Here is a 21,002-nt window from a genome sequence, read left to right on the forward strand (position 1 = left end):
ACAAATTAATGGCAAAACATCCTGTGTTCATGAATTGGAAGAGTTATTAAATGGCCATGCTACTCAAAGCAATCTACAGATTGGATGCAATCTCTATTAAAATCCCAGTGGTATTTTTTAGATATAGAAAAAAGACTCCTGAAATTGTTATGGAACCAAAAAGGAACCTAAATAGTCAAAACAATCTTGAAAAGGAATGAAGATGGCACCATGCTTTCTGATTTCAAAACATATTATAAAGCTATGGTAATCAAAATAGTATGGTCCAGACTTGTAGAACAATTGAATAGAAGACAGAGCCCCAAAATAAACACATGCATATGATCAACTGATCTTCAACAAGGGTGCCAAGAATACATAATGGAGAATGATAGTCTCCTCAACAAATGGTGTTGAGAAAATTGGACAGTCACATGCAAAAGAATGAAACTAGACCACTATCTTCTACCATACACAAAAATCAACTCAAAATCGATTAAAGACTTAAAGACCTAAAACTGTAAGACTCCTAGAAGAAAACATAGGGGGAAAGCTCCATGACATTAGTCTTGGCAATGATTTTTTGGAAATAAGATGAAAAACAACAAAAGCAAAAATAGATGAATGGAATTACATCAAACTAAAAATCTTTTGCACAGCAAAATCAACAATCAATAGGGTGAAAAGGCATCTACAGAATGGGAGAAAATATTTGCCAACCATGTATCTGATAAGGGGTTAATCTCCAATATATTTAAGGAACTCCTACAACTGAATAGCAAAACAAAACAAAACAAAAAACCCTAATAACCTGGTTAAAACTGGGCAAAAGACTTGAACAGATATTTCTCAAAAATAGAACATATAAATGGCCAACAGGTATATGAAAGATGCTCAACATCACTAATCATCAGGGAGATGCAATCAAAATCACAATGAAATATCACCACAGCTATTAAGATGGCCACTGCTATAAACTAAACGTTTGTGTGCCCCGCCCCCAATTCATATGCTGAAGACTAATCTTTGTTGTGATACTATCTGAGGGCAGAGCCTTTGGGAGGTAATTAGGTTTGGATGAAGTCATGGAAGTGGAGCCCCCATGATTGAATTGGTGCCCTAATAAGGGGATGAAGAGCCCAGAGATCTCCCTCTCTGCCATGTGGGGACACAGTGACCAGACAACCTTCTATGAATCAGGAAGGGGGCTCTCACCAGAGAACAAATCTGCCAGTGCCTTGATCTTGGACTTCTAAGCCTTCAGAACTGTGAGAAATAAATGTTTATTGTTTAAGCCACGCAGCTCATGGTGTTTTTGTTATAGCAGCCTAAAATAACAAAGATAGCCATTATCAAAACAAAACAGAACATAACAAGTGTTGGTGAGGCTATGGAGAAATTGGAACCCTTGTGCAACGGTTGGTGGGAATGCAAAATGGTGCAGCTGCTATGGAAAACAACATGGAGATTCCTCACAAAATTAAAGATAGAACTACCATATGATCCAGCCCTCCCACTTCTGAGTACATATCCAAAAGAAATGAAATCAGTTATCTTGAAGGAATATCTGCTCTCCTATATTTATTGCAACATTGTTCACAATAGCCAAGAGGTGGAAATAACCCCATGAACATTTATTTATTCACTGACAGATAAATGGATAAAGAAAATGTAATATATATGCATGATGGAATATTAGCCATAAAAAAAGAAAGAAATCCCATCATATGCTACTATTTGAATGAATACTGAAGACATTATGCTAAGTGAAATAAGCCAGTCACAGAAGGACAAATATTGCATGATTCTATTAATATGAGTTATCTAAAATAGTCAAACTCATTGAGGTAGAAAGTAGAATGGTGGTTGCCAGGGGCTGGGGAGGGGAAACTGGGAGTTGCTATTAAATGGACATAAAGTTTCAGTCATGCAAAATGAAACAGTTCTAGAGATCTGCTCTTCACCATTCTGTCTATAGTTAATAATATACACTCCACTTAAAAATTTGTTAAAAGGGCAGATGTCATCCTATGTTTTTACCACAATAACAATAATTTTTAAAAATTTAAAAATTTTTAAAAACCTACTTTAATTTCCAGACATATCAATATCCCCAGCAAGAAGAGAAACCTGCATAGGAAAAAAATAGAAAAGCTGTGGATTTCTACCATGCCCATGGATGCACCAGACTTTCCAAATAATCTTGCCATCTGGAAGCCCATTCTTGGTCTTTAAAGTATTTAAAGGCTTTGCAAAAGTTCTCATAGGTGAAACAGCAGGCAGCATCTACAACATCTCAGAGGGAGCCTTCTGCTTCCAGGAATAAAGTCACACATTCACAGGTGCTTCCTGTTTTTTCAAACACCTTGCCCACCTTCTGCACACCAAGCTTGCATTCTGCAAAACGTGAGCCCAACAGGAAGCTGCCTGCAAATTCAGGTAGCTTTTCTGATTCTTACCGAGGTCTTGAATATACTTTCAGAGAAATGTCAGCAAAAACTATAGTCATTTGGAGAAGAACAAGTCTGGAAGAAAAATACACAGAGGACTAGCACCAAGAGGGTGAGAATATTTTTCTGTGAAAATGCTGTCTAAAAGTTACATATTTAAACAAATACATGTGTTTTCTTTATGTTTTGGGCTCCTGTGGGTGGAATTAGGAGAACTGACTGCATGTGGGTGGTGTTTGTCATTTCTCTGTTGTGAGGGAAGGAGTGGAAGAAGGAAGGTGAAGCAGAGAGTAGGAAGGAGAACTGGATGGCTGTAATGCCCCCAACTAAGCTCTGGGGAAGAATTACTGGAAGAATTTTTCTATTTTGGGATGCTCACAAGCTTGTCCTGAGATTTCAGAGCCGCCATCTTGAAATGAGCATGAAGAACATTGATTAAATTGTGATAGTGTTCCCAGTAAGCTTTGATTAAACTATTCTGGGTAATGTCTTCTTAACATGGTCAGAGGTGGACTTGGAATAAAAATTGCAGGCTCTGTACTCCGTTTTCAAATGGGTTCAGAGAAGAAGTTGTTCAAGGCAATGTATGACAAGTCATGTATTATAGGTAATGAATAATCTTGGGTAATAGATTGATTATTTGTAATTAAAATTCAAAACTGGAGAAATTAGTCATTTCTAGTAACAATATTTGTTTAGCTCCCAATTTATATTTTTATATTTTCTTTTGTTTTTTCCATTTTTTTGTCCAACCATGTTATCAGATTCAGTTCAACTGCATAAATGTTTCTGTTTATTAAATTGACTCTTTGATGCTCTTTTTTTTCCACAATGAAATTAAGATCAATAACCACAAAGATAAGCTTCTTCTGGTTAACTGGCAAAAAGCCTGGATGGGAGAATTTTCCTCTTCTGGGATTCAAACAAGTGTCTATAACCTACAGCGGTGAGAACTGGTCCATATACATCCTAGAAGACCATGCTTAGCAGTAAGTTAAAGGAACAAAGCTAAGGTTGGTTAATTTCTTTTTGCTTGTAATAACAACGGTGGAAAAACATGAACATCTTATATAACAAACCAAAACTTTCAAATAAATACATTTTATTTGGAAAACTTTATATATCTAAGAGTTTGAAAAACAATGATTTTTTTTTAACTGCAAGATCTCTCCTACACAAGAATTTATTCCTCTTTCAGCTGTCTCATGTAGTTTGGTAAAGCAGCGTGTCACTGTGGGAGAATATCTATTGAGGATCTCAACATGTAAATGCTACCGATTCAAAGAAGTCCTTGTGCTGAGGAACCTGACTTCCTCTCTGGACATACATATAAGACGGTGCAAAAAAAAACAAATAACGACAAAGGCAGGCAGGGTTCTAGTCACTTGGTTCTATTGCTTACTAAATGTCTCTGGGTTTCTCATCAGCAAAAGGAGAAAATTGGATTAGGTATTCTCTGAAACCTTTTCTGGCTTTAAAATGTATTGATTCTTAGGTTTTAAGAAAACCTAGAATAGAAGACAGCGCATGCTAAGTGTCAGATGAGTGGCTATATTGGTTCTGAAAAGGAAGACATTAAATAGGCCTGGACCAACTGGGATGAACTCTGCAGACAGAGAGCATGAGCTGTGTCTGGAAAAGGGGAAGAACCTAAGAAGGCAGAGAGGAGAGGCAGGAGTCCCCAGGCTCACTCTGCAGATAAGCGGATACTCGAATATGGCTAGATTCAGAGGATGTTCAAATACGGCCAGATGCACATCTGAGTACTATAGATAAAATCTTGTTTCTTGCTGCCTTAACGTGCAAGGTTAATAAAGGTCACTTGTAGAAAAGTATTGTAGAAAAGAAAGAAAACCTTGTAGAAAAGGTTTAGTAAGTTGAGACAGAAGTTCTAATAGGCACAGTATCCTCAGAAGAGAGTCACCAAGATTGGCTGGATTTTCTTAAATTTTAATTTTAATTCTAATATAGTTAATATACAGTGTTATATTAGTTTCAGGTGGACAACATAGTGATTCAACAGTTGTATACATCTCCCAGTGTTCATCTCAACATGTGTGCTCCATAATTCCCGTCACCCAGTTGACCCATCCCCCCACCCACCTTCCCTCTGGCCACCATTAGTTTGTTCTCTGTAGTTCAGAGTCTCTTTCTTGGTTTCTCTTTTTCCTTTACTTATTTGTTTTGTTTCTTAAATTCCACATGTGAGTGAAATCATATGATATTTCTCTTTTTTAGACTGACTTATTTCGCTTAACATTATACTCTAGCTCCATCCAAAACGGGTCAGCTATATGCAAAAGAATGAAACTGGACCACTTCCTTACAACATACACAAACAAAAACTCAAAATGGGTTAAAGACCTAAATGTGAGACCTGAAACCATAAAAATCCTAGAAGAGAGCTCAGGCAGTAAAGACTCTGACATCAGCCGTGGCAACATTCTTCAAGATTGGCTGGATTTTAAAACCAGAGCTCTCTATTAAATGGTTTAGTGTTCCTTTAAAAAGTTCAGAAAATATGTCTTCTGGAACAAAAACTATGCAAAATCATGGCTAACGGGACCACTGGCTCTAGGCAAGGGAACAAGTCACTAAGGGTAAAAATGATACTACCCAGCAACTAAGAAAGCGGCAGCTTCCTACTTTCAAGTAGGTCTACGTGACTCCTGCTCTATGCTCTCTGACCCCATTCTGTTCTCTCAATCAGTTTATGATCTCTCTTGCTTCCAGGCCAACTCGGCCTGTATGGTCAACTAGTATTAGCTCCCACAACCCCATTTCTTTGTCCATCTGCTATTCAACGATCCCATTTTTTGCTCTCCCCAATTCTACTCCTAAGCGACTGAGCCGTATTGTAGAAAACTGGAACTGTGCCAAGTGTGGCTTCCATACAGAGTTCTTTTTAACTCTAATTAGACTATCATTGTTATTCAACCATTTTTAAAAATTCCTCCATAACCACCTTCTTAATCCTCAGATTCTTACTGTTCTACTTTTACTTCCTAAAGGTATCTTTTACTATCTTTTTCTTTTACTTTCTAAAGGTATCTTACCATCCGGTATCCTTGAAAATTTTGATGTTCCCTGATACTTTCTCAACTCTCCCTATCATTTCATCTCCAGTTTGTGCCGTATCTTCACCCAGGTACTTACTTAGCTAACATTTAAAACATTTATGACCTCACTGATATGAGGAATTCTTAATCTCAGGAAACAAACTGAGGGTTGCTGGAGTGGTGGGGGGTGGGAGGGACGGGGTGGCTGGGTGATAGACATTGGGGAGGGTATGTGCTATGGTGAGCGCTGTGAATTGTGTAAGACTGCTGAATCACAGACCTGTGCCTCTGAAACAAATAATGCAATATATGTTTAAAAAAAAAAAAGGAAGAAGATAGCAGGAGGGGAAGAATGAAGGTGGGGACATCGGAGGGGGAGACGAACCACGAGAGACTATGGATGCTGAGAAACAAACTGAGGGTTCTAGAGGGGAGGCGGGTGGGGGGATGGGTCAGCCTGGTGATGGGTATTAAAGAGGGCACATTCTGCGTGGAGCACTGGGTGTTATGAACAAACAATGAATCATGGAACACTGCACCAAAAACTAATGATGTAATATATGGTGATTAACATAACAATAAAAAATTGTAAACACAAAAAAATAAAAATACAAAAAATAAATACAAAAAAAAACTAATGATGTAATGTATGGTGATTAACATAAATTAAAAAAACATTTATTATGATCCAGGCCCTTATCTACATAATATCACTTCATCTTTTCAACAACGTTGTGAGGTAAATACTATCATCTCAATTTTACAGATTGGTAAGATGTGTGCCCAAGATCATTCAGCCGGTAAAGAACAAAGCCAGGATTTAAATTTAGGCAGTTTCAGCTCAGAGCCTGCCTGCATTCTATTCCCTTACCATGAGGGGAAGTGGGGAAAGGCTATGTGTGTTTGGGTGGGGGGCAGGATTTGAACGTCCATATGTATATATGATGTCATATCCAAGACTAATCTGTCTCTTCTGCCTCTGTCTTCTATCCCATCCTTACTCACCTACTCAAGGACTTTGTATTTGCTGTGTAACAAATCACCTCAAAACGTGATGGCTTCAAACAACAATCGTAGAGCATTGCTCACAAGTCTAAAGGTAAGCTGCATGTTTCTGCTCGTGTGGGCCAGTTTGGCTAATTGTATCTGTGCTCACTCACATGACCAGCTGCAGACCTACTTGGGACTGGACAGTCTAGAATAGCTCTACTCGGATGTCTGGAAAGTGGCCTGATGTCAACTGGGGTAACCAAAGTGGCTAGGCCACGTGTCATCACCAGAAACATCCAGGGCCTGTTCACATATTAGTGATTGCAGAACTCCCCCCGCCTCCAAAGGGGCAAAAGAGAGCAAGCCTCTGTGTGCAATCACTTTACAAGTCTCTGTCTGCATCACACGTGTTATTGTCTCATTAGTCAAGCAAAGTCAGGGTCAGGCCCAGAGTCACCAAAGGGAGCCACACCTACAAAGCCTATAGATTTTGATGCATTAATTATATACTACCCCTTCTCTTTAATCCATCCCTTTCCACTGACTCCTTCCCTTTATCTACCGATTTGGTGGTCTATACTCTGTTCTAGAAAACCTCTCTTCAATCCCATTATCCCCTGAGGTATTATGTAGCTGAGTATTAGGGATTGAATGCATCACTGAAAGTTCTCTGAATTAACTTCCATGTAGAAAACAATGATATTGAAAGGATGAAGTAGTTTAAAAATATACAATAACCACGATAATTGTAAAGAATTTAGACTTTTATTCAGGGAGGAATACTATTTAGAAATGTTGACACAGGGTGATAATAAGAAAGCAGACTTTTAGTTGGTTATATTTGTTTTTAAATTCTCAATAGACAATGCACCCCCCACTACCTGTGCCCGAGAAAGATGTTCCCACTGCTCTGTCCTTGTATGCCAGTGCTCCAGAATCTTTCTCCTGAGCCTTAGCAAGGATGCAAGACATCGCACCCTGAAGTTTCATCTTCATTTATACCTCATTATGTTAAAAGACAAGACTAAAAAAAGACCCTAATTTTTCTCTGGCTTTCCCTAAGCTCTACTGAAGGGCATATATACTTAGCTTACAAGATTGTACATAACTGCTCTGTGATTTTCCAGCACTGTGTGAGAGTTTCCATTGCTCCACATCTTTGCCCATACTCATTATTTTAATCCTTTTCAGTTTAACAGGTATAAAATAGTATATATTTTAATTTGCTCTTCCATGTTACAAAAGCCTTGTATGCTTCATTGTAGAGAATACTCAAGTGAAGTTTTTCTTTTATTTCTCTTGCTCCATCCCCCAATCTAATTTCTTTTAGGACTAATCTAATTCCTTTTAGTTTGTGATCTTTTAGCTGACAAATTAGTCACCAGTTTGTTCTGGGTAAATATATCTCAAAACAGGTGTTTGCTTCACACAGTAAAAGAAAAGGTAAATTATTTGCCTAAGTAGAGGTGATATGGCTGTGCCAGTTCTAAGGTTGTGAAAATGTCTCTTGATTTTGTCTCCAATTTTCATTCTCTTAAGTCCTCCCATCAGTTGGTAACCACTGGGAGCAGCCAAACAAAGCACTGCGTATAAGGTTGTATTTGTGATATTTGCAGCTTGGCTTAAGAAAATGAAGTTGCTGTAAGTCTGATAAAGATGTACTCCTGACACTTTCCTACTCTTGCACAGTGGTGAGGTATTTCAGACATGAAGCGAGCTCCATTGGACTTGAATCATTTTGAAAAGAACCTCAGATAAGCACCTGAGTTCGAGGCCTTTTACAAAAAAAGAACTTCTTTATGTTTTAATTCCAGGATTTTATTGGGAAGATGAAGGTTGTTGCTTTCTTCCTTTAGAAAATCTCCCTCTGTATTTATGCAGCTCATGATTGACTTTCCGCTCTTATTCAGAGAGCATACAAGTTGGTGTTCAACTCAGTGAAAGCATCAAAATATCCAGCAATGTCAGATCATTAAATAGAACATTATACAGTTATCAATAGACATTATAAAACCTTTTTTAAAAAGTCACTGAAGACTCTTAAGTGATCTAAAAAATGTCCATAATATAAGGCTGAGTTATTGGCAATATATATATGTAATATATGTAAAATATATATGTGTATACACACACACACACACAAACACACACACACACACACACACACATATATACATACCAAAATATTAACAGTTGGTATCTTTGAGTGAAGAGATTATGAATTAGTAAACACTTAAAAATGGATTTCTGATTTGCAATAGGTCTACCAAAAACATGTATTGTTTTTATAATCCAAAATGATTAGAACAAGAAGTTATTAATAAAAATATAATGTGGCAAAAGTTCCGGGAAGACTTAATCTTATACTATAGAAGCTTTGAGGCAGTGATATATACACTTATCTTCCCTTTTGCTTTCTTGAGTTTGACATTGATTTAAGAGAATAATGGAAGTGTAGCTCACTAGATCTATTCTGTAAACAAACATTCAGCAAATTCAGACATGTACAGGCAAGTTTGGTAGTCTGCTGGGATCTATTTGTGTGAAGGAAAGAGGGTCTTGGTAGTAAAAAGTTATTATTTTCTTGATGGTTGATACCACTACGCCCTCCCAAAACTCCATTCACTGTGGCATGGGGGAATATTTAAACTTCCCAAGCACTGGGTGGCATTCCAGTTGAGGAAGACATGCATCATTATAGTAGAGATGGAGTACACAAGCTTAGTTGAGAGTGTTCTTGGGGTAAAGAAGAATTCAGTTAGACGTTCATACAGTAATAACAAGCTTCCTACTCCTTCAGAAAACAATTGTGACCCTCAGGAGAGGAAGCTATGAAAGAGAATGAGTTAAATTAATGCTTTATTAATCAGTGTTGATACAAAGCAAATAGGTCACAGGGCACTCAGTTTCATTAATATTCATCAAAGCATCATTACATTCATGTAGAAGCCTGCAAGGGAAGAGAGACAGTCAGTGGATGATGTCATGAGGCTCTTCCCCCCTTCTTCTATTATAATAATAATATTATTCTATTATATTCTATTGTAATAGATAATATTATTATTCTAATATCTTCTATTAGAATAATAATCATAAATTCATCTCTTAGATCAACAAATTTAGAGATTTTTAAAATATGCTATTTTATCCTAACTTGTTAAAATCCCTATATACAATTTCATAAGACTGGGGGCGAATTTAAATAAACTTTTCAAAGCAACTGAGCACGTGTTTCTGAAATGGTCACACAATGTGTCTAGCACTATACGACATATTGTAGAGGCTAAAGAGCTAAGACACTCCCTCTAAAGAAAGATCTTAGGATCTCATTGGGGAGATAATAATAGACATACATGTAGCACACAAACAACCTTACGTATTCTAGGAGGCATAGTAGGGTGAAGTATAGACAAACTGCAATTTTAGAATAAAACTCTGGATTTGGCTCCCCTGAAAATCTAATCTCAGTTCCTTTTATTACTATTGGGCAAGTTACTTAAGCTCTGCATGCCTCAGCTTCATCTATGAGAATATGGCGAAAAATTAAATCTGCTGCATAAAGTAATCTATATGTCATATGTTTAGAAGAGTGTCTAATACACAGATGGAGCTCAATAAAAACTAGCTCTTATCACCACCATAGGTAAAGAAAAATACTTCCGAGAATACATCTGATACTTGTAATATACCAATTGCCAGAGCTGGACCAGACTTTTGACAGAAAGTGATGCCTTTTAGAAATGGCACGATCAGATTTCAAAGAACATTTTCAGGTTTGCATTTTATAAAAGGCCAAGGATTATTCATCCCAATGACAGCTACAAATCATTCCCAGACAGAAAAGAAAGTGGAAAAAATATGTCAGTTGATTATTTTCTTTAAAAAAAAAAAATCTCAGATCACAGATTGGAGGTTTCTCTTGAAATTTTGAAAAAGTCCACATTTCACAATGATGACAATCCTGAGGATATAGGAAAATCATTTCCCATGCAAGAAGAAGAAACTATCTAAAGAAGAGATAAGAGTGTGCCATGAAATCAAAAAAGGTAAGAAAATAACATTTATTCAGTCAGTCAGTCAACAAACATATTAAGTGCCTACTACATAAGACATGGCACTGGGATCTAGAATCTAAAATTAAAATAGTCCAGGCGCCTGGGTGGCTCAGATGGTTAAGCGTCTGCCTTCGGCTCAGGTCATGATCCCAGGGTCCTGGGATCAAGTCCCGCATCAGGCTCCCTGCTCAGCGGGGAGCCTGCTTCTCCCTCTGCTTCTCTCTCTCTCTCTCTCTCTGTCTCTCATGAATAAATAAATAAAATCTTTAAAAAATAAAATTAAATTAAATTAAATTAAATTAAAATAGTCTGTACCCTTAAGAGTTTTTGACAGTTAAGTGATAAAATGCAATGTGATAAAGGTTAGAACAAGTCCCTACAGAAGGCATGCAAGGGGTATACAAGGCAGGGATCAGGAAAGGCCTCCTGGAGAAGAGGCTTCTGGATGGAATGCAGGATGAAGTACTGCAGGTACTTTACTATGGCTAGAGCAGCAGTATGGTAAAGCACGGCATGGAGCTAAGCCTGAAGACTGAAGTCCAGGCCATGTGAAGTTCTGCCTTTATTCTGAGACCAAACTGAATCCATTGAAAGATCTAAGGAAGGGGAATGATTTAACTATTTTCATTTTTGTAAAATAACACTCGTATACTAGAAGCAAATTGGAAAGTGGACCAGAGCTGAGCTTTTATGAATTTTGTAGCCAAAAATCTTGTATGGTTTTCTATCTATATGAAGTCTGTGAAGTTCAATGAAACTCCCTTTCTCTTAAATCTGTGTGGCTTGCTGATCCAGTCCAGTGCTATTATCCATTCATCATCAGTTCTCCTCATACTCCTACTCAGTTCCCTATAATTAATATGGCTGTCACAGTAGATGAAGAAAAGGAGGTTGAGGTATGAACTTGCTTTTTCTCTTTTTCAAATAGAAACTAACAGACACTTGGGGACCCCATACCACGAAGAGAGAGTATTATGCAGTGGTTAATAGCACAGGATCTTGATTAAAAGGCCAGTTTTGCCCATTGCTCTCTAAGTGAACTTGGGCAAATTTGTCAATATCTCTGGTCTCAGTTTATTATGAGATATGACTAAAATCATGTCTGCCTTGTATTAGTCAAAACTGGCTAACTACTGTAACAAATGAACCAAATCTCAAAGGCTTATCACAATAAAAATTTATTTCTGGCTGAAGTCAAGAAAAGGCATGAACTCAAATGATAAAATAAGTTAAAGGTAGCAGGATAAAAGCAATGCATTCAGAAATTATTTTTCATATGCACATATAATAACTAATGAGAAGACATCATCATAGAAAAACTTCATTTACATTAACAACAAAGAAGATTAAATACTCTGGAATAAATGTAAAAGGAAAGGTGCAAAAACGAGGAACAACAGGGGTGAGGAAAACACTCTTGAAAGCTATAGAAGGAGAGCTGGACAAATGGAAAGACACTCCATTTTTGTTTTTGTTTTTGTTTTTTAAGAGAGAGAGTGTGCACTGGGGGAGGAGAGGCAGAGGGAAAGGGAAAGAATCTTAAGCAGGCTGTATGCTCAGCTCAGAGCCCAACACGGGGCCCAATCTCACGACCCTGAGATCATGACCTGAACCAAAAATCAAAAGTCGTAGGCTTTAACCAACTCAGCCACCCAGGCACCACAACACTCCCAGTTTTTGGGTAGCATGACTCAGTATCATAAATTGACCATTCTTTCTAAGTTAATGTAAAATTTAATACAATCCCAAGAAAGACACAAATAAGCTTTCTTATGGAGGTAGACAAGTTGATATTAAAAATCATGTGGAACAGCCAAACTGTGGAAAGAGCCAAGATGTCCATCGACAGATGAATGGATAAAGAAGATGTGGTATATATACACAATGGAATATTATGCAGCCATCAAAAGGAATGAGATCTTGCCTTTGCAACCATGTGGATGGAAGTGGAGGGTGTTATGCTGAGTGAAATAAGTCAATCAGAGAAAGACATGTATCATATGATCTCACTGATATGAGGAATTCTTAATCTCAGGAAACAAGCGGAGGGTTGCTGGAGTGGGGGTGGGGTGGGAGGGATGGGGTGGCTGGGTGATAAGACAGTGGGTAGGGTATGTGCTATGGTGAGCGCTGTGAATTGTGCAAGACTGTTGAATCACAGATCTGTACCTCTGAAACAAATAATACAATATATGTTAAAAAAAAAAGAAGAAGAAGATAGCAGGAGGGGAAGAATGAAGGGGGGGATATCTGAGGGGGAGACGAACCATGAGAGACGATAGACTCTGAAAAACAAACTGAGGGTTCTAGAGGGGAGGGGGTGGGGGGATGGGTTAGCCTGGTGATGGGTATTAAAGAAGGCATGTTCTGCATGGAGCACTGGGTGTTATGTTACAAACAATGAATCATGGAACACTACATCAAAAACTAATGATGTAATATATGGTGATTAACATAATAAAAAAATTTTTTAAAAATCATGTGGAAAGACAAACATGCAAGAAAATCCAAGAATACACTGAAAAGGAAAGACTGGGAAGAAGGAATAGCTCTAATCAACATAAAATATGCTATATAGTCTTTGTAATTAAAATGGTGTGGTACTGGTGCATGAACAGACCAACAAAGAGAATAGATAAGCAAACCCAGACATGGACCCAGGTACATATGGAAATTGAGTATACGGTAAAGGCGGCATCACAAATTACTAGGAAAAATACTGTAACTTTAATAGATTGTTCTGAGACAACAGGATAGCCATTTGGAATAAAATAAAATTAGATCCACACTTCACACACCATACATGAGCATAAACTCCAAATGTAAAACAGGGATCTAAATGTAAAAAAAAAAAATTGTAATTTACTAGAAGAAAACACAGGTGAATAGGTAAATTCCTCCTCAACCATGGTGTAAGAAAAGATTTCCTAACTAGGACGCAAACCCAGAGGCAATTTTTAAAATATTGAAAACTGGCTATATAAAAATAAAAATTTACCTGTATGACAGAAAAATCATAAATAAAGTCAAAGATAACAAACTTTGAAAAGGTGTTTACAACATAGCTCTAACTATAGATAGAATACTAATATTGCTAATATATAATGAACTTAAAAACTGAGGGGAAAAGAATCTTTAAAAACTCATTAAAATGGAGAAAAGGCAAGAGAAGGCAATTCACAAACAACTTAAAAAAATGACCTCTGCATATAGGAAAAGGTATTTAGCCTCATTCATAATTAGAGAAATACAAATCAAAACAATACTGGTATATAATTATCAGATTGGCAACAATTTAAAAATATAACAACACATTCTGTAGAGAAACAGGCACTCTCATACATTACTGGGAGGAATGCAAACTAGTACAAGTTTTTGGGAGGGAAATTTGGCAATACCTAAAAATTACATCTACATTTACCCTTTGACTCAGCAAGCCCACTTTTTTATTTAATTCCAGTACAGTTAACATACAATATTGTATTAGTTGCAGGTGTACAATATAGTGATTCAACAATTCTATACATTACTCAGCACTCATCATGGTAAGTGTATCCTTAATCCTTATCATCTATTCCCCCCCGTTCGCCCCCCGCCCTGCTCTCTGTTGGCCATCAGTTTCTTCTCTAAAGAGTCTGTTTTTGGTTCATCTCTTTTTTTATTTCTTAAATTCCACATATGAATGAAATCATATGGTATTTGTCTCTCTCTGATTTATTTCATTTAGCATTATACTCTCTAGATCCATACGTGTTGTTGCAAATGGAAGATTTCATTCATTTTTATGGCTGAGCACTATTCCATTGTTTGTATGTATACCACACCCTCTTTATCCATTCATTTATTGGTAGACACTTGGGCTGCTTCCATAATTTGGCTACAATAAACATAATAAACATAGTATATTATAATGCTATAATAAACATAGGGCTGCATATACCTTTTTGATTAGTGTTTTTGTATTCTTCGGGTGAATACTCAGTAGTGGAATTACTGGAGCATAGGGTAGTTCTATTCTTAATTTTTTGAGGAAACGCCATACTGTTTTGCATAGTGGCTGCACAGTTTGCATTCCCACCAAGAGTGCACAAGGGTTCCTTTTTCTCCGTTATTTTTGCCAACACTTTTTGTTTCTTATGTTTTTTATTTTAGCCATTCTGACAGGTGTGAGGTGATACCTTATTGTGGTTTTAATTTGTATTTCCCTGATGATTAGTGTTGTTGAGCATCTCTTCATGTGTCATCTGTATTGTCTTCTTTGGAGAAACGTCTGTTAATGTCTTCTGCTCATTTTTTTTCATTGATTTGTTTTTTCAATGTTGACTTTCATAAGTTCTTTATGTATTTTGAATACTAACCCTTTATTGGGTGTGTCATTTACAAATAACTTCTCCCATTTAGTAGGCTGTCTTAGTTTTGTTGATTGTTTCCTTTGCTGTGCAGAAGCTTTTAGAGGTAGTCCCAATAGTTTGTTTTTGCTTTTGTTTCCCTTCCCGGAGACATATCTAGAAAAATGTTCCTATAGCTGAAGTCAGCGAAATTACTGTCTGTCCTCTCTTCTAGGATTTTTATGGTTTCAAGTCTCACATACAGGTCCTTAGTTCATTTCGATTTTTTTTTTCATATGGTGTAAGAAAGTGGTCCAGTTTGATTGTTTGCATGTGGCTGTCCAATTTTCCCACACATTTGTTGAAGAGACAAACTGTCTTCTTCCCATTGCATTTTCTTGCCTCCTTTGTTGAAGATTAATTGACCATATAATCATGGATTTATTTCTGGGCTCGCCATTCTGTTCCATTGATCAATGTGTCCTATTTTTGTGCCAATACCTTACTTACTGTTTTGATTACCCAGCTTTGTAGCATATCTTGAAATCTGGGATTGTGATACCTCCAGTTTTGTTTTTCTTTTTCACCAAAATTGCTTTGGCTATTTGGAGTCTTTTGTGGTTTCATATAAATTTTAGGATTATTTGTTCTAGTTCCGTGAAAAATACTGTTGGCATTTTGATAAGGATTGCATTAAATCTGTAGATTGCTTTGAGTATTACAGACACTTTAATAATATTTGTTCTTCTAATCCATGAGCAAAGAATGTCTTTCCACTTCTTTGTGTCATCTTCAATTTCTTTCATCAATGTTTTATAGTTTCCAGACTACAGATCTTTCTGTACTTTCTGATTAAGTTTATTCCCAGGTATTTTATTATTTTTGGTGCAATTGTAAATGGGCTTTTTTGTTTTGTTTTAAGGTTGAATTTATTTAGATTAATAAAACATATTTATCTTTCTGCTGCTTCATTATTTGTGTATAGAAATACAGCAGATTTCTGTATATTGATTTTATATCCTGTGACTTTACTGAATTCATTTATCAGTTCTAGAAGTTTTTTGGTGGAGTTTTCAGAGTTTTCTATATATAGTATCATGTCATCTGCAGATAGTTTTACTTTTTCCTTACCAATTTGGATGCCTTTTATTTCGTTTTGTGTCTGATTGCTGTGTCTAGGACTTCCAATACTATGTTGAATAAAGGTGGTGAGTGGATATCCTTGTCTTGTTCTAGACCCTAGGGGGAAAGCTCTTAGTTTTTCACCATTATGATGTTCACTGTGGATTTTTCATATATGACCTTTATTTTATTGAAGTATGTTCCCTTTAAAACTATTGTGTTGAGGGTTTTTATCATGGATGGGTGTAGCACTTTGTAAAATGCTTTTTTTGCATCTATTGAGAAATCGTAAGGTCTTTATCCTTTCTCCTGTTGATGTGATGTATCATGTTGATTGATTTGCGAATATTGGACCACTCTTGCATCCCAGGAATAAATCCCACTTGATCATGGTGAATGATTTTTTTAAATGTATTGTTGGATTCAGTTTCCTACTATTTTGTTGAGGATATTTGCATCTATGTAAATCAGAGATATTGGCCTGTAGTTCTCATTTTTGGTAGTGTCTTTATCTGGTTTTGGTATCAGGGTAATGCTGTTCTTATGGAATTAATGTGGAAACTATCTTTCCTCTTCTATTTTCTGGAAACTATCTTTCCTCTTCTACTTTGAGAATAGGCATTAACTCTTCTTTATATGTTTGGTAGAATTTACCTATGAAGCCATCAGAAAGTGGATTTTTATTTATTGGGAGTTTTTTTTATTACTAATTTAATTTCATTGCTGATAATTAGTCTGTTCAAATGTTCTATTTCTTCCTGATTCAGTTTTGGGAGGTTATATATGTTTCCATTTGTTCTAGGTTATCTGATTTGTTTTGGCATATAATTTTTCATAGTATTCTCTTATAATCCTTTGTATTTCTCTGGTGTCAGTTATTATTTCTCCTCTTTCATTTCTGATTTGGAGTTCTCACTCTCTCTCATGAGTCTGACTAAATGTTTATCAATTTTGTTGATCTTCTCAAAGAACCAGCTCCTGGTTTCATTGATTTGTTCTATATTTGTTTGTTTGTTTGTTTTATAATATTTATTTATTTATAGTTTCTATACTATTTATTTCTGTTCTGTTCTGTTATTATTTCCTTCCTTCTGCTCATTTTGGATTTTGTTTGTTCTTCTTCTTAGGTGTAAGGGTAGGTTATTTGAGATTATTTTTTTGTTTCTTGAGGTAGGCCTATATTGCTATAAACTTCCCTCTTAGAACAGCTTTTGCGGCATCCCTAAGATTTTAGGTCATTGTGTTTTCATTTTCATTTGTCTTCATGTGCTTTTTTATTTCCTCTTTGATTTCTTGGTCGACCCTTACATTGTTTAGTAGCATGTTATTTAACCTCCATGTATTTGTGTTCTTTCCAGATTTTTTTCTTGTGATTGATTTCTAGTTTCATACTACTGTGGTTGAAAAAGATGCATGGTATGACTTCAGTCTTTTTGAATTTGTTGAGAGTTGTGTTGTGGCCTAATATGTGATCTATCCTGGAGAATGTTCCATGTGCACTTGAAGAGAATGTGTGTTCTCCTGTTTTAGAATGGAATATTCTGAATATATCTGTTAGAGTTATCTGGCCCAATGTGCCATCGAAAGCCACTGTTTCTTTGTTGATTTTCTGTTAGGATGATCTCTCCACTGATGTTAAGTGGGGTGTTAAAGTACCCTACTATTATTGTATTAGTATCAAATATTTTATGCTTGTTATTAGCTGCTTTATGTATTTGGGTGCTCCCATAATGGGCACATACATATTTATAATTGTTATACCTTTTTGTTGGATTGTTCCCTTTATGATTATATGGTGTACTTCTTTGTCTCCTGTTACAGTCTTTGTGTTGGAGTCTTTTTTGATAAATATAATATATTATTGGTTTCAGAGGTACACGTCTGTGATCCATCAGCCTTATATAATACCCAGTGCTCATTATATCACATGCCCTCCTTAACGTCTATCACCCAGTTACCCCATCCCTCCACTCCCCTCAACCCTGAGCAACTCTCAGTTTGTTTCCTATGATTAAGAATCTCTTACGGTTTGTCTCCCTCTCTGGTTTCATCCTGTTTTATTTTTTTCCTCTCTTCCTCTATGACCCTCTGTTTTGTTTATTTTAGAGTCGATTTTGGCCAACATATGTATTGCTACCCTGGCTTTCTTTTCACTTCCATTTACATAATAAATGTTTTCTTATCCCTTCACTTTTGATCTGCATGTGTATTTAGGTCTCAAATGATTCTCTTGTAGGCAGCATATAGACAGGTCTTGTTTTTTTTATCCATAGCAAGTCCACTTTTAAGACTTTATCCAGAAGATACCCTCCAATAATACAAAAAATACATTTGCATGGGTTATTAATCACAGCATTGTTCGTTGTTGCAAATATTGGAAACAATGCAAATGTCTAAATATAAGAGAGTGGTTAAATAAGTTACATACATCTACACAGCTGTAGGAAGAAAAAACTACAAGAGGATTTCTATGAACTAAGATGGACTGTTTTCCAGGATACATTAAGTAGAAATAAGACAAGTGCAAAGGAGTACCTATTATGTGCCATCTTTTATAAAAGAAAGAGAAATAAAATATACATGTATCTACTCATTTCTGCTCCCCCCCCCAAAAAAAAGATAACCTGAAACTAAAGATTACTTACTTACAGAAATAAGAGGGAGGGGCATGAGGTGGAAGGGATGATGGCAACAGGGTAAGAAACAGTTCTTTGAGTATAATTCTTTGTACAGTTCTGAATCTTAGAAACCATGATAGTATTTCATCCACCAAAAATACAAATAAGTAATTCAAATCAAAGAGGATGAGAGAAGAACCCAAAATTCATACAAATAATAACAAATGAGTCTAACTCTATTACAAACTACACTACCCTGAAGGGGGTGGGGAAGAAAAGAGTAAACCTAAATAAGTTTGAAAACAGTATTTTGACTATGTGCTCTTAAGACTAAAGACAAAAGGAAATGTACACAACCACTGTATACTAGTTATTCACTTCCTCCACCCCCCAAAGGGGCAATGAGTTAGTTATTCTGAAACTAGTTCATGTATCTTTTAGGACTGTGCAAACAAGTAAATAAATTTTGAATAATGAAAAGGAGATTTCTTACTGTCAGAGAAAGGAGTTACAAATAAGAAAAAGTATAACCGTAAGTAATTATTTTAATTTTTAGGGTTATCCTTGGAAAAAAGACCCCAGGGTTGGAGCAGGGAAAGTATAAAATTAGCCTGAAACATCTTGTGGTGCAGGAAAAAGATGTGCTCAAAAAAATAATGGGCAATGTTGAAAGGACACAGAAATCAACTTGAAGAGACTCCCAATGGTCAAATCTGGGTCAATTTGAAGAACAAAGTAATGATAGTAAAGGATTAGAACATACAGAATAAAATAAATATTTCTCTCTCTCTCTCTCTCTCTCTCTCTCTATATATATATATATATATATATGAGGAAAAAAAGAAAACCTCTCTTCTTTACAGAATTTTAATTAATGTCAAAAAATGATGGAAATTAAAAAATTCATTTGGAAATTAGTGGGTTAATATAGGATAAGGTACAGGGTATTTACATAGTTTTAAAGTATCTCTTTATAAGATACTAATTAAATACAAAGGGAAAAATAGTCCCTTTATCGTACAGAAATCGATTAGACACTACCTTAACCAAGTGATCAAAATTAACATCACCAGAAATAAGCTACATCAACATCATAGACTCCAAGTACAATGAGTTGAGAAAATTACAATGTCACTTCTGTGGCATTTATATGTATAATATGAATTTAATCATTATTGATTTAATCATAATCTAGATCCTGGACCATAAAATGGGCATTTATGGGATAACTGGCAAAAGTTGAATAATGTATGTAGATTAGTTAATAGTATAGTATCAATGTTAATTTCCTGATTTTGAAAATTGTACTGTATTTAAGTAAAATGTTAATATTTAGGGAAGTTGAATAAAAGGTATATGGAAATTTTATACTATATTTTGTACCACTGTTGCAAATTCTTATTAATCTGAAACTATTTCAGTATAAAAATTTTAAAAAATACTAAAGAAAAAAAAGCATTTTAAAATCCTGCCATCCTGCACATTGTTAGAGCTTAAGAGTTGAGGCCGCTGGCTGGCCGATGAACTCACAAGTGTAGGTAGTGTGCTACATGAGGGGCAAGTCTTTTCACTAACATCACAAGGGTCTCTGGCCCAATGAGTGGAGTTTGATAGTAATTCTTGCTCCAAGTATAATTCAAATGTGTCAGCTTTAAGGAGAAATCCTTTTTTAAATGATCTGTATTTTCTTTTCTCCATATTTCTTAACTGCTTGGGCCTCACATGTTACTGGACCTTTTCGATTTTCAGAACAACTTGATGAATCCTGCTATAAGGTCCTAAAAAGGGAGCTCACTCAGGGGGTCTGATGTGATGGATGCTCGCCAGGGAAGTTCTGCGCATGCGTGGCACCATTTCCCAAGAACACCCGTGGTAGGTCACGCCTGATCTCTACTTCTACAGCGATCCTGAAGAGATTGAAAAGGAAGAGCAGGCCACTGCTGAAAAGGCTGTGACCAAGGCAGAATTGAATTTCAGGGTGACTGGACGGCTCCAGCTCCTGAGTTCACTGCTACTCAGCCTGAAGTCGCAGACTGGTCTGAAGGCGTGCAGGGGTCCTCGGTGCCTATTCAGCAATTCCCTACTGAAGACTGGAGCGCCCAGCCGGCCACTGAAGACTGGTCTGCAGCTCCCACTGCTCAGGCCACTGAATGGGTAGGAACAACCACTGAGTGGTCTTAAGCTGCTCTTCCACAAAGGCAAACAAAATGGAAATAGAAATGGAAAAGGCTGACGGAAAATAAACAGTTTGCAAAAAAATAAATAAAGTAAAATCCTGCCATCTATGGTTATATAAAATTTTGTTTTTAAAGGAATAACCTGACACCCTCTCAAAATAAAAGGATATTTTCTTCTCAAAATAAAAATGTTAAACATTTGCTTTATGAAAAGCTAAAAAATA

At 36.2% G+C, this 21,002-nt stretch overlaps 1 protein-coding gene and 1 non-coding gene across 6 annotated transcripts in view; both read left to right on the forward strand.

Moving 5' to 3' along the window:
* Positions 1–2,390: 2,390 nt before the first annotated feature.
* The window catches only part of LOC114215014 (uncharacterized), a 56,186-nt gene continuing 37,574 nt past the window's right edge, over positions 2,391–21,002 (forward strand). For 3 of the 5 annotated variants that reach the window (XR_003610528.2, XR_003610529.2, XR_015768714.1), the window contains exons 1-4: positions 2,391–2,541; positions 3,272–3,442; positions 6,503–6,587; positions 20,351–20,755. Coding sequence is in view for 1 of the 5 variants with exons in the window: in XM_088025265.1 (XP_087881391.1) it covers positions 20,418–20,473; positions 20,579–20,755 (233 nt within the window). In the remaining 4 variants the exon portion in view is untranslated. The remainder of the gene's footprint in view (positions 2,542–3,271; positions 3,443–6,502; positions 6,588–20,350; positions 20,756–21,002) is intronic. The other 2 variants (XR_003610527.2, XM_088025265.1) reach the window with 1 other exon arrangement.
* Positions 20,077–20,232, forward strand: LOC114215114 (small nucleolar RNA SNORA62/SNORA6 family). The gene has a single exon (XR_003610539.1). It is a non-coding gene; the product is annotated as a small nucleolar RNA SNORA62/SNORA6 family (small nucleolar RNA).

The sequence above is a fragment of the Eumetopias jubatus genome, unplaced genomic scaffold (assembly GCF_037043125.1).
Source record: "Eumetopias jubatus isolate StellerSeaLion01/CBP00866 unplaced genomic scaffold, mEumJub1_p1.0 scaffold_8, whole genome shotgun sequence".
Taxonomy (NCBI): Eukaryota; Metazoa; Chordata; class Mammalia; order Carnivora; family Otariidae; genus Eumetopias; species Eumetopias jubatus.